At 38.9% G+C, this 13,757-nt stretch overlaps 1 protein-coding gene across 2 annotated transcripts; it reads left to right on the forward strand.

Annotated features, from left to right (window-relative positions):
* Nucleotides 1–1,752: 1,752 nt before the first annotated feature.
* On the forward strand, nucleotides 1,753–6,154 carry hdhd2 (haloacid dehalogenase-like hydrolase domain containing 2). 2 transcript variants are annotated; one of them, XM_026174222.1, is made up of 9 exons: nucleotides 1,753–1,866; nucleotides 3,416–3,525; nucleotides 3,779–3,881; nucleotides 4,167–4,272; nucleotides 4,562–4,646; nucleotides 4,908–5,073; nucleotides 5,261–5,311; nucleotides 5,613–5,676; nucleotides 5,825–6,154. In XM_026174222.1, the coding sequence occupies exons 2-9, from the start codon at nucleotides 3,425–3,427 to the stop codon at nucleotides 5,926–5,928; spliced, it is 780 nt and encodes a 259-aa protein (XP_026030007.1). In that variant the 5' UTR covers nucleotides 1,753–1,866; nucleotides 3,416–3,424; the 3' UTR covers nucleotides 5,929–6,154. The 2 variants fall into 2 exon arrangements, with proteins under 2 accessions (XP_026030007.1, XP_026030006.1); XM_026174221.1 differs by having other exon boundaries at nucleotides 1,756–1,833.
* The last annotated feature ends 7,603 nt before the right edge of the window (nucleotides 6,155–13,757 follow it).

A 13,757-nucleotide genomic window follows, 5' to 3' on the forward strand; every position in this document is an offset into this window, starting at 1 on the left:
AAGCTGAACAGCAACAGATGTATTTTTCAGTTTTTTCAATGATTCTATGCACTGCCAGTGCAGTAAAAGCATACCTAGAATTAAAATAAATAAATAAATCACTCAGTCATGGATTGCCCTTCCCAGAGCCCAGGAATCTGTATTATTGAAGCAGCCAACATCCAAAGAAGAGCTTTGAATGTCCTTCATGATGCCTGGAGAACTATTCCTGAAGACTATAGAAAGATTAAAAGAAAGCTACAGTATTACATACACATAATAAGGAATTTAAAATTTTGAGTATTTGTATATATCTTAGCTGGATACACTTAATAAATAGCAACTTTGTGTTTGGATTTACTGGGGAACAAAGGTCACATGCATCACTCTTTATTAAAAGTATTTTTAACAAATTTTCCTTTTTTAAAATTTTACTCTCACTTGACCAAAAGCGAGCACTTGTACCTGGATAAAGGATATCACTGTGTAAATATTGACATACACTATTTCTCTCAACTTCCTTTTTCTCTGTCTGACCAGCTCCACATCATTAATAATCTCCATATGCAGTGAATTATCACCATTCTCTATCCAGCTAAGCTCCACTTTTATTAACATTAGATGGAGGAGGGTGCGAGGGCAAAAGGGGATCTGCTGGAATTACAAGCATATGTTTATCAGAGAGATTTGTGCTGTAAAGCCACTTTGACATGTGATTCGTTTAGCTTGGAGGTCAGGAAAAAAACTATAAGCAAGCACGCAATTATATCTGAATATGTGTCTGCAAAACACAGGTCAGGATGTGTGGTGTTTTGATCTGTGGGCCGTTAATAATAAATCACAAAAATATTTTTTGAAAGAATTGTGGTGAGTCGTGCTTACTTTAGAGTTTAATTTGAAAAGTATTCACATTGAATATAATTTACTGTAGCTATAATGGAAAAATACCCATTCTGTGAAACAATACAAAATATATACAACAGAGTTTAAAGAAAAACAAAATACAACACAGATCAAATCACTGATTACAGTTTTTAAAATACATATTAGATGGAAAAAAGTGCAGGGAAGAGAGAAGGCTGCAGGTGTTACAGGTGAAATTATAATTTAATAACAACAGAGCAATAGCAAGAGCCAGAGGAAGTGTAAAAAGAAAGAGCTACTGAAAATAAACCAGAATTAAAATCAGAAACAGATCAACACGTTAAAGTTGTGTTTTTGTTGGAAGGACCTTAAGACATGTGGGATTAGCTTATGTTTTCATTTTTTCCACATCTATCATGTGCGCTTCAAACTATTTATGCAAAAAATAAACCCAGAAAGCTAAAAAAACCAACAGTTGTTATTCACTATGTGGAGGTAACATGCAAAGAGGATTTGAATAGCGGCCTCTGGCATCCTGTAGAGAGAAGGTCTTTATCGCTGCGTTAATACCTCCCACCATATTAAATCTATCCGAATGCACTGAGCGACCCACTAATGCAATACATCTGTTACTTGTTAGTGTGATGGGACACATATGTTTTTTATTACTCTAATGAGTGATTAAGTGGTTAAGGATAACCCTCTTAACTGATTACAAATATAGAAATTGAAAAAATATAAGTTATAATAACACGACAAAAAGAGATTGATATTGACAAGAGAGAGTGATATTAAACATATGGTACTAAGATAAATTTTTTTCTCTACAAAAATGTAGAACACAAGTTTTTTTTTCTGTTTTGAAAACATAATCCTGTACTGCATTTGAGCTGCAGGGGTCAGCAGTGACCACATAACAAACCCGTTTTAAATCTACGAAGAAGAAAACGTCAACAGGAAGTAGGAGGGTTGCTGCTGATGCTGTTGAAGGTTAGCTGTACTGGCTCTTTACGCTCTCAGTAGGTCAGTTTGTAGCGCTTTTGTACCTTTTATATAAATGGAAACTTTTATCATTAATTCTCTCATTTGGGAATGAATAATAAAGGTTTTTTAAATTATTGTGTCATGTATATAATTCCGAAAACATTCGAACCATTTTCTGTGTTATCACAATGAGTTTGAAAATAATTCATGCACAAAATACTAAAGCTTATTTATTGTTATTGTGTACATTACATCTCTCCTGATACAGCATGTAAACCCAGTTTTTGAAAGAGTGGTTCAGAAATATTATTTAAAATACTAAATAGCTTTCGAAAAAAACCCTTCCCCCCCCTTGTGTTTTTGTCTATCTCCCAAGGACCAAACCTGTTTTTGCTTCAGAGTTTTGTCATGAGATGTTTTAATGCGAATTCTATTCAAAGATGTATTAACAGTTGTATGTATGCTTTTATTCGATTCAATTATCATACGGATAGTACACATTAAAGTTGTCAAACAGACAACACATCAGTTTATACACCTTTTCTCAAAAACCAGCCATTACAATGTTTAGTACAATTAGTAAGTGCTGAAAGCTTTAAATATGGAACGACAAATGTGTACGAGCTACAAGTGTGCCAGATATTAAATAAACATACAAAGTGGAGTAATGTTGTACAATACATCAGGCCTGAATGTAAGAGACTGACAGCCTGTTAAGCTACATCTTTAGGTTATGATTTAGTACCTTTACCACACACATAAACCAGGTTTATTATTTTTATCCTAGCACTTTCTTGACAGTTCAGTATTTTTTCTGTTGTCTGTAGAGATGACTGCAGATGTTTAGATAGGTAGCCTTACACGCTCTGTGTGTGTGTGTGTGTGTGGTTTTAGGTGGGTATTAAGAGCATTAATTGTACCCTTGCACTGATAACTACACGACGCAAATCCAAGTATGTCTAAATAATAGGGACTCATAGCCTGAAATCAAATACCTACAGATCCATAAATCTGCATTCTCGGCAGAAACCCATAACAGAAACTGGTGAGTAATCCTCTCAGTTTGGCCGGTAATCTGACAGATTCTGCCACCACCACTGTGAATTATGATTATAAACATATAATCTCCAAAATAATAAATTGTTATCAAAGAATAAGCTTTTTAAAAAAAAAAAAAAAACCCAACTAAAGCTCCATTTACAGTGGACGATGGTCATATGTAGCGGTTTAGAAATCGTAATCAGATACTGCGTTCCAAACAGGTCTTATCTAATGTGTTATCTAAAATGTTAAGAACATCCTGTATTTGTGCTCTTTCAGATTAGTTCACAACAAGTGAAAACACTGTAAAGAGGATTTTGATCATTAGTTTAAGCAACAACAAAAAGGAAATGTCCCAAATTCCCCAGTTCTGACTTTGTAAATACTACGATTTTTGTCTGTAAATCTGAATAAATGCAGATAAATTTAGATTACAGAATATCATTCACCTTATATTACAATTTTTAGTGTTTCCTTATGAAAATAACAGATTAATTTATTAAGAAAATGACTTCTCGTGACATCATTGCCTTTCTTACCTGTGCAGGCCTCCAGGATGGCAGGCAGGCGAGCGCTGAAGGCTGTGCTCATTGACCTGAGTGGAACTCTGCATATAGAAGACACAGCAGTGCCCGGGGCGCAGGATGCCCTTAACAGGTAAATGGCAGGAGGGAAAAAAATCTGACCTAAAATGGCGCATTGAGAGTCAGGATGTTACTCTATGAATGAAAAGAAAGACTGAAAATTATTTTTTTAAATTACTTGAACACTACTCAAAAACCTTTTTCTGTCTTGTGCTTGCTGCATATCTTTATCTTAGATCAGTTCTTTTCCTGTGATAGAGTGCTGTGAATTGTAAACATGGTTTGAATTGCTAGGTGTTTTCTTTTGTGTTTTTGTGCATTATCAGGTTACGGCAGGCGTCTGTAGCTGTCAAGTTTGTGACCAACACAACCAAGGAGAGTAAGAGGATCTTATTTGAAAGGCTGCAACGCCTCAATTTTAACCTCCAGGTGAAATAGCCACACCCTTTCTTATAGCAGAAACTTTTACTGCAGTGCCAAAAGAAATCAAAATGACCTTTAGAAGGGGAACCGCTGTGATCTTGTTTTGTAATGTCTGTTTTTTCCCAAAAGTAAAGTGATGAAAAGAATGTTAGTGCAGAAGTCAAAATTAGGCGAAGAAAAGCAAAACTGGTGATTTACTTAATAAATCAACAAACTGAAAGGACTGTGATGCCATTTTGACCTCGAGAGTGCTGCCTTATGTGATCTTGAAAAATGACCTTTACTGTACAGGAAAATGAGATCTTCACTTCTCTGAGTGCAGCAAGGAGTTTGTTAGAGCAGAAACAACACAGACCCCTGCTGCTGGTGGAAGACAGCGCCCTGGAAGATTTCACTGGTACGAAGTTGAGTGTGTGGTGGTGTGTGTGTGTGAGTGACGGAGAGGTAGACCTGAATTTATGTTGTTTTAATTATCATTTGTTTCAGTAACCAAATAAGATAAACTATTTATGTTTAAGACATTATAGCTTTATAAAAAATTCTAATTGTCTACAAGCATTTTGTTAAAAATGAAGCACAAAGAATTCATAAATCGATATCTCTTTAGCAGTTACTATAAAATTATATAGATGAATAATAATTTATTTAAAAAACCTCCAGTTATATATTTTTTCTTCCTTTTGCAGGGATTGAGACGTCAGAGCCGAATGCTGTCGTCATTGGACTTGCTCCTGATCACTTCAACTACTCCACACTCAACAAGGCTTTCAGGTGTTAAACTTGGTCAAGTTTATCAGCTGACATATATGTCAGCAAAATCTTCAGTGTGTCTGATATTTTTACTCAAAAATATCAGATACTTTGTATTATTTATTTATTTTTGATATACAGTAGTAGCAAAGCAAGCGTTTTATTTGGGCATATTTGTGCAGTTATGTCTTATTTCTTGAAAAATGAGACCATATAATAAACTTGGTGTTTGTGATTTTGTTTTCTAAAATGTCATTGTTTTAAATGTGTATTCCTTTCAAGAATGATTCTGGATGGAGCTCCTCTCATCGCCATCCATAAGGCTCGCTACTACAAACGTAAGGATGGTTTGGCCCTCGGACCCGGGCCTTTCGTGACGGGACTGGAGTATGCCACCGACTGTAAAGCTACTGTAGTTGGAAAGCCTGAAAAGACATTTTTTACACAGGTGTGGAATTTATTTTGATTTTATTTTTCCTCATATAATAAGACAATTGTTGATTTTATAACAGACATGTCAGATACTTACTTGACATTATAGCATCTATACAATCTTTTTGTGTTTAGTATTTGATTTTTTTTTATGCTTTTTGGTACTAACAACCATTGAAGCCTCTTCTCATTTCTTCAAATAGGCTCTGTCTGATTTAGGATGTAGCCCCAGTGAAGCTGTCATGATAGGCGATGTAAGTATATTATCATTTTTGACAGAAAGTGAGTTTTTGGCTTTCTCTTGTATACAGTATAACCATTTATTGTAATGTTATTGTTGCTGTTGACAGTTTTAGTACCTCTTACAAGATATACTAATGTTAAAAAATCTTTTTTTTCTTCCTAGTGGTAACATTAAAATAAAATGGTGGTCTTTACACTGAGTGGCCCTGTGATATATATTTCTTCACCAGCCTGTGACTGATTAACACCCTCACAATTTACTAAAAGTAGGTCTGTGCTTTTTTTTTTTTGTTTGTTTGTTTTCTCCAACAGGACGCCAGAGATGATGTAGGCGGGGCTCAAAATTCAGGAATGTTGGGTATTCTTGTCAGAACTGGTGAGCTGAGAAACAGTCAGCTTCTCATTTCATCTTCAGCTTTCTCTTCCACTGTGGTATCTTTATTAGAAGCTACATTTCTAGCGACTTCATCTATCATAATTTTTTTTTCTTGTTGCTAACCATCTTCTCTCCTGTTATGTTTTAGGTAAATACAGAGAAGACGATGAGAATAAAATAAGCCCAGCTCCCCACCTGATATGTGACAGTTTCCCAGATGCTGTTGAACACATCCTGCAGAATCTGCTTTGAGCGCCAAGTAAAAATAACCTTCTGGTTTCATTTGCACAAGTAACACTGCTAATGTTTCAACAGTGGAGAGACTTAAGATATGAAATTATTTTCCTCAGAACATCCTGATAAATTGAAAACAGTCATGCTATAGTAGTTTGACTCAAAGTACCAGTCACCATAACAAAAGTTTCGTTGTATTAGGTTGTATATTTTTTTTCAGAAAATAAAAAAAGAAAACAAATGATTAAACCAGCATTTTTTTTTAAATTGTGCTGTTCTAGTGTCAGACAGATTGGTACTCTCTCTCCCAGTCTGTGTATCTGTCTATCAGGTTTCGTGCTGAGTGTTTGGTGTGTTCAATCACATTCAGGAAATCAGCCGTTGTTACAGTTTCCAGTTGGATGGCGGGCATGTCTGTGTCATCTGTAATAGAGAATCAAAGTAAGACAGAGAAGATGGCTGTTGTAGGGGTCAGTCTTGACTTTCAGAATCAGAGAAACTTTATTAATCCCAGAGAGAAATTGAGTTGTCATAGCAGCAAATATACAACAAACAACAAGCACTCATATAAAATGAGTGTAGAAACAGAGATACTGGTAGATAAATATTAAGATAAATATAGAGATATAAGTATAAATATAAAAGGACAAGTATGTTTGCAAATATGTGTCATGTGTACAAAAGTGACAGGGTGCACTGAGGTGTGATTAATTCTGTTCCACATTTGTGGACCTGACCCAAGTGGATGAATTAAAGAGTCTGATTGCAGCGGGAAGGAACGACCTCCTGTAACTTTCCCTCAGACAGCAAGGCTGAAGGAACCTGTTGCTGAAACTGCTCTTCAGCTTGTCCAGTGTGTTATGAAGGGGGTGGGAGTCATTCTCCATGATTGCCAGCAGTCTTGCCAGCATTCTGTCACTGATCACCTCCTCCAGGGTGGCAAGCTTCATGCCAGCAGCAGACTCGGCCTCCCTGATGAATTTCTTCAGTCTGTTTGCATCCTTTGCTTTGATGCCTGCACCCCAGCATGCTACAGCAAAAAAGATGGTGCTCGCAGCAAAAGACTGATAAAACATATAGAGCAGCCTGCTGCATACATCTGAGTCTTCGTAGAAAGTGAAGCCAGCTCAGACCCCTTTTGTAGGAAGCATCCTTACTGGCAGACCACTCCAGCTTGTGATCCAGTTGAACTCCCAGATACTTATAGGATGTGACTATTTCGACATCAGTCCCACCAATGCAGATCTGTTTCTACCACCAGCTCATTTGTTATAGCTACATTCAGCTGCAGGTTGTGTGTGTGTGTGTGTGTGTGTTGTCCTACCATCCTGATGTGACTCCAGAGCATCAAAGATTTTTCCAACTGGTCTCATGGCAGCTTCCTTACATGCCATCTTATATCTGAGCCAGAGTAGCCCTCCATCTCCTGGAAATAAAACACAGAAGCATGTGAATGAACACATTTCCTTCTAGATAACATATATAATTTCATGAAATCAAATGGTAATTGAAAAATGTGAAGCATAATGATTAAACGCCTTTGTCAATGCTTCGTACTCCAGTACAGTGCATAGCTCAACGCCTCCTGTGCAGCTGAGAGGAGGCAGCCAGTGAGACATCATGGCTTGGCAAGCTGGTGAAGAGGTAAGACTCATCCATCTGAACCAGTAACTCGGTCTTTATCCTGCGACTCCCCTCGCGCTCGCCTCTGAAAGCAATGAACAGAGTTTTTGTGGACAGCAGCAGTGGCACATCTACATTTTACTGCGCTTAGTGGTTAAGGTCACCCCATGCTGCTCTCTGGCCCATCACTGACTCAAGCTCATCCAGGAAGATGGTGGATGGAGCGTGGTACCTGGCCAGCTCAAATAGAACCTGCAGACACATGTATTAAATCATTTACACTACATACACGGTCAACATATTGTACAAAAGTCATGTTACTGAAATAAAATGAGTCATTTCTTATCAGTTTTTATGTACTCAAAACGAATATGACAGTCAAAATGCAAAATTGGCTCTAGTTTATCACGGAATGTATGCCATGTAACCACTACGAAAGCTGTGTTGTACATGTAGCATAGCATATATGCGGGGCCCAAGGCTTGTCTTGATCGCCAATCTTGCATCCAAAGTAAAGACGATATGACTTCTTCACTTGAGAAGTGATACTTTCTTCTGGTTGGCAAATGTCATTTCCCCACAAATATAGCAAAAATTGTCCACAGTATTAACACACTTTTGAGGCATTAGTGTTCTGTATTGTAACTAAATGGATAGAATAATGACAGTTTTATGTAACAGTAGCTTAAGCTGTATCCCATGAAGTCTGAAAGATTTCTCAAATTTTCCAACTAGGCTTTGTATAGTACACTGCTGATGTCAGCTTACTTCAGCAGCTGCCTGGCAGTAGTACTGCATTCCTTCAGGAAATAATGGAATAAACTCTGGATGATGTGTACATGATGGTATTATCCAATGTGATGCAATATTACATCATTCTATGCTTATTTAGGATGTTGTTACAGTCCTGCTGGATAAATGTACACAGTGAAACATAGAAAAAAAAAACTATGAAATATCTTCCAAACGAGAGCAAACACAATATTTTCATGCTCATATTTGTGTTCAACACACCAAGACACTACAGATTAGGACCTTTTTAGGTCAGTAACAATTTCAGTGTTGACCAGTGTAATCAGACCTCAAAAAATGAAACACAAAACACAAAGTATAGTATTCAAACATGTTTTTGTAAAATTCTTCCTATAGCTGACAGCCTACCCTGACCAGTTTCTCAGAGTCTCCCCTCCACTTGCTGACAATGCTGGAAGCTGAGATGTTGAAGAAGGTTGTCTTACACTCTGTAGCTACGGCCTTGGCCAGCAACGTCTTACCTGTACCTGCGTGGGTAAGGGAATGTGAAGTTTTCATAGTGAGACCCTGACATTTTTTAATATCCTGCACTTGAGTCCTTACCCGGGGGACCATAGAGCAGTAAACCCTTCCATGGAGACAGGATGCCTGTAAAGAGTTGGGGATACTGAGGAGGAGAGACTGAGTCAAAGAATAAGGGGGAAACATGAATAAAACAGTATAGATATACAACTTGAGTAAATCACATCCTAGCTCAGTATGAGAACACATTGTATTTCCATTTTCAGCACACCAATAGCAAACTGAGCTCTGTGCAAAGAAACCTGATAAGTCTGATTTATAGCTGATCAGTGCTGCAAATACCACACACAACAAATTAGTTTAAATTTTAGGTGGCAAACACAGGCTGGCTGAAATGACCAAACTGACCTATAGCTCAGAGAATGAATAATAATGGAAGCAAAAGTTTAGGATTGTGGGAAGGCAGAGAGACGATGTTCAATAAAACAGGCCAGCAGAATATATACAAGGAGATGGACACATCAGTCCTCATCTTCGTCTGTAAATGTCAAGAGGATGCAGACAACCTGATTTGTTGTCATCATATCCATGAGAAAGGTCTGGGCGATGATGACAAAAGTGTGTGCATCTATTTCTGTGTGTGTGCGTGTTTTTATCTATTTGCAGAAGCACAAATTGTGTGATTGTGGCTGTGTATAATAAATTCTACATGGCATGCCACATGTGTCTTCCTATCCATCTCTGTATCTGTGTTACCATAATATCCCAGGTATAGATTTAATGTCACTCTAATAGACTGGCCTGACCCCACTGCCCTCCTTCTCTTTAAGCCCTTTAAAAGAGATGTATTCAGAATCGAAGATGGGCGACCGGAGCTGAAATACCAGCATGCTCGGGTAGCGGCCGCACCTTAATGGGATAAACGACGGCCTCTTTGACTAATCGCTTGGCATCCTCCAGACCGATGATGTCCTCCCATCGCACATTGGGGCTGTGCAAATAGATGTCCTTTGGAAAAGCATACACACACACACACACACACACACACACACAACAGAGAGTGAGTGATGCATGTGGAAGACATAAGCCAGAAATTGGCCCCCGCACACATCCCGGTTGCGTAAATAGGTGTCTTTTAGAATGAAACATCGGGTAAGGGAAATGGATAGAGCCTGGGCCTTCATTAATACAAAAGATCAATTCATTCAAAACAAAGCCCTCTGCTGCTCTGTAGTGGACACATTCAGCAAGAGTCATATAAAGGATTTTCATATTTTTACATTATATTCCAAGGAACAAATTAAGATAAAATCAGCTTCTCCCCAGGCAAGTTGAGACGAGACCAAGACCGGGACAAAAAAGACTAACTTTTGTGTGCTTTTAAGGGCTGACATGATGGTACTGACTGGCCCCAAAGTCATCTGACAAAACAGCGATCACCTCCAACAACTGTAAAATATGAAATATGTAACTGGTTTCAGTTATACTTTATATATAGATAAAATTGTAACATCAAACTGAAGATTATAAACTTGAAATTGCATCATGTCCTATTGTAGTAGTACTAGTCAAATTACACTGTATGATATCAACTTCCCTAAAATGGATAAGGCCTGTCAACACAAAGTGATATGCAGATCAGAATCAGAATCAGAATCAGAATACTTTATTGATCCCTGGGGGAAATTATTTTTTGTTACAGTGCTCCATTTTAAACCAACATTAAGACAAGACAGACAATACGCTAACTAAGAATAGTACAATATATACATATATATACATACATACATACATAAGTCACTTATAAATAAATATTTGGAAAAGAAACATGTGTAGTTGTAGCAGCAAACAGTGTGTTAAGTGGATGCGTTGTACAGGGAGATGGCCACAGGCAGGAATGATTTCCTGTGTCGTTCAGTGGTGCTTTTCGGTAATCTCAGTCTCTCACTGAACGAGCTCCTGTGACTGACCAACATGTCATGGAGTGGGTGGGAGGTGTTATCCAACATTGTCTTTATCTTGGACAGCATCCGCCTCTCCGACACCACCTTGAGGGAGTCCAGCTCCATCCCCACAACATTGCTGGCCTTACGGATCAGTGTATTAAGTCTGTTGGCATCTGCGACCCTCAGCCTGCTCCCCCAGCATGCAACAGCATAGAGGATCGCACTGGCCACCACAGACTCATAGAAAAAGCATGTTATTTAAGATGTTATTTAAAAGTCAATGGTCACATTTATTTAGTCAAACAACACCATTTTAAGTAAAATTCTGTAATCAAACAATATAAAGACATGTGCACACCTCACTGTGTAGACTGGGGAAACGCTCTTTGTTTTTTGACCAAAAGGTGAGTGCATCACAGAGTCATTTATGCTGTCTAGGTACTTGCTTATTTGTGCATCAGTGCTCGAGTCCTGGCTTGTGCTGCGTTGCAACCTAAATGCCTTGTAGCGTGAAAGAAGACGTTGTTTTGGGGGTGGCGCTGAGTCACTATCTGATAATTCTGTGTCTTCTTCTGTTGGTGCTGCAGGTCCGTCTCTGTCTACCTCTGTGATCAAAAGGTCTGGAAAAGGGTGCACACACACACACACACACACACACACACACACACACACACACACACACACACACACACACACACACACAAAGACAGGATTAGACAGGATGCTTCTAATGATGCTATAAAACCAAAGACAGTGATAATAAGTGGAACAACAAAAACAACAATAACAATAAATTATTATTATTATACAGTAACCTATTAATGACTTTTTAAGGTAATCTCTGAACCTCTTCAGCGCTGGTCCGGTTTCACCATTTTGGACATCTAAATCTACCCAGGTCAGTCCAAACTGGGGGTCGAGCATGGTGGCAAGGAAGTAGATCCGATGGCTAAACGGCTCTTCTGGATCCTTTTCGTCCATGCAAATCTGCCTGAAAATTCCAGAGAACTGTTTCTCTAAGGATCTTTTCAGTGCCCTGACTATAGTTACGGCCTGGGGCATTTGTACTTCCATCTTTATAAGATGATTCTTCAAGTCCAGAACAGTGGGGACCACCATGCTAATAGTCACCTGATGATCACCTTCTGTAAGGTCTGTTGCATCAGAAAAAGGCTCAAGCAAAGCACAAAGATCTTTCAGCTGAGCCCACTCTCGGGTTGAAAACACTAAATTCTCTGTATTGCTGCACATTTCAGTGATGGCCCCGTGGTCAAGTGTGATCAGAGCCTTTAACTGTCTGTAGGTGCTATTCCAGCGGGTGTTGTTTCCTGCTGGGATGGACTTATTGGAGCCAACGTGTGCCTCAAACAAGTCTTTGTGGTTACTACTGCTGTGCAGCAGGTTTGTAAACTTGCTGGCTTTGGCAATGGCTCTAGCTATTGCCTTTACCTCTTTCATCCCATCACTGATTACAAGTTGCAGCGAGTGGGCGAAGCAAGAAAGACGTTCACCCGTTGACCATGGATCAGAACCTTTTGCATCCTCCCACATTGTTTCATCATCGAGGTCACCACTGCTGTCACCTTCAGGGTGCTCTACTTCTGGCATCCTGACTTTAAAGGCCCGCTTCATATTGGATGCATTATCTGTCAGAATGTAGCTTATTTTATGGCCAATGCCATACTCCTCAACTATTCTGTCAAATGCTGAGGCGATTCGTTCGCCGCAGTGCTTCCCTGTGAAACGCCTACTGTCAAGCAAAAATGATTGTAAACTGTAAGAGTCCTTGTTCTTGCAGGCAGCATGAGCAGTAACTCCCAGGAAAGTACGAAGCCTCCGGTCAGACCAGAGGTCTGTTGTTATTGCTACATTTGGCTGGACTTCCAGGGCTTTGATTATGTCACCCTTCAATTTAGTGACAAGGTGAGGTATCAGCTTCTCTGTCAAGGTGGTTCTAGACACAGGAGTGTATTTGCTATCCAAGACATTCAGGGAGTGTCTAAAATGTGGATTCTCAACGATAGACAGGGGGAGAGAGCATCCAACTATAGGGTCCTGGAGGATGGACTGGGTGATGGCCTGTTGCCTGGGTGAATTTGGGGAAAATAAGTGGATGCTTGGAGCAAACAATGATAATTGAGGCTGTGTGGGATTGACCGCTATCACTGATGTTGCAGATCCTGCTTTGTACTCCAAGTACCTACAAAACAGGGAAATAGGAATCTGTAAAACATCGGTTTCTATTCAACCACAAAAACTACTGTATCTTACAAGCACAGTAATTTTAAACCTATCAATGAGGGCAGACCTTTGCATACAAAAGAACCTAATCTAATCCAGTGTGACACATATAGATCATTAGGCACAACTAGTAATAATGAAAATACTGGAGTGTTCAGGGTTGCAAGACCTTAAATAACAAGAACACAAAAACAGTTGAATGGAATCTACAAAAGACAAAATGTCTGTGCATTAACTTTGCAGGTTGCATTAAGCCTCCTCCTGCCAGTCAGCTATCAGACACAGCTGTATTGACAAGAAATGAACTACTCAATAAAGTCTGAAGTTACACCAATACAAAATAACTGTGTCTAATAATGCTAAAATAGCCCCTACACACTGGACTGGTTTAGTAGGGCAACATAGTAGAAAACACCTAAGAAAGTCATAGTCAAAGGTCCTTAAGTTCGATTTAAGAACCTTAGGACTCAGTTTTGCGATCCGTGCTATCTGGACCAGAGCCATAGACCGCTCTGATCTGGACTTCACTGTCGAGAACGCCGCTGTTAGCCGAGCAATGTTATAGGGACACTCTTGAAACCCCCCTACGGTGGCCCCTAGAGACAAAGCACGTACAAACTCCAAAACACGTACAAAATCCAAAACACATGCAAAATACAAAACACGTACAAACTCCAAAACACGTACAAAATCCAAAACACATGCAAAATCCAAAACACTTACAAACTCCAAAACACATGCAAGCTACAAAACACTTAAAAA

This window comes from Astatotilapia calliptera, chromosome 7, assembly GCF_900246225.1.
Source record: "Astatotilapia calliptera chromosome 7, fAstCal1.2, whole genome shotgun sequence".
NCBI classification, from domain to species: domain Eukaryota; kingdom Metazoa; phylum Chordata; class Actinopteri; order Cichliformes; family Cichlidae; genus Astatotilapia; species Astatotilapia calliptera.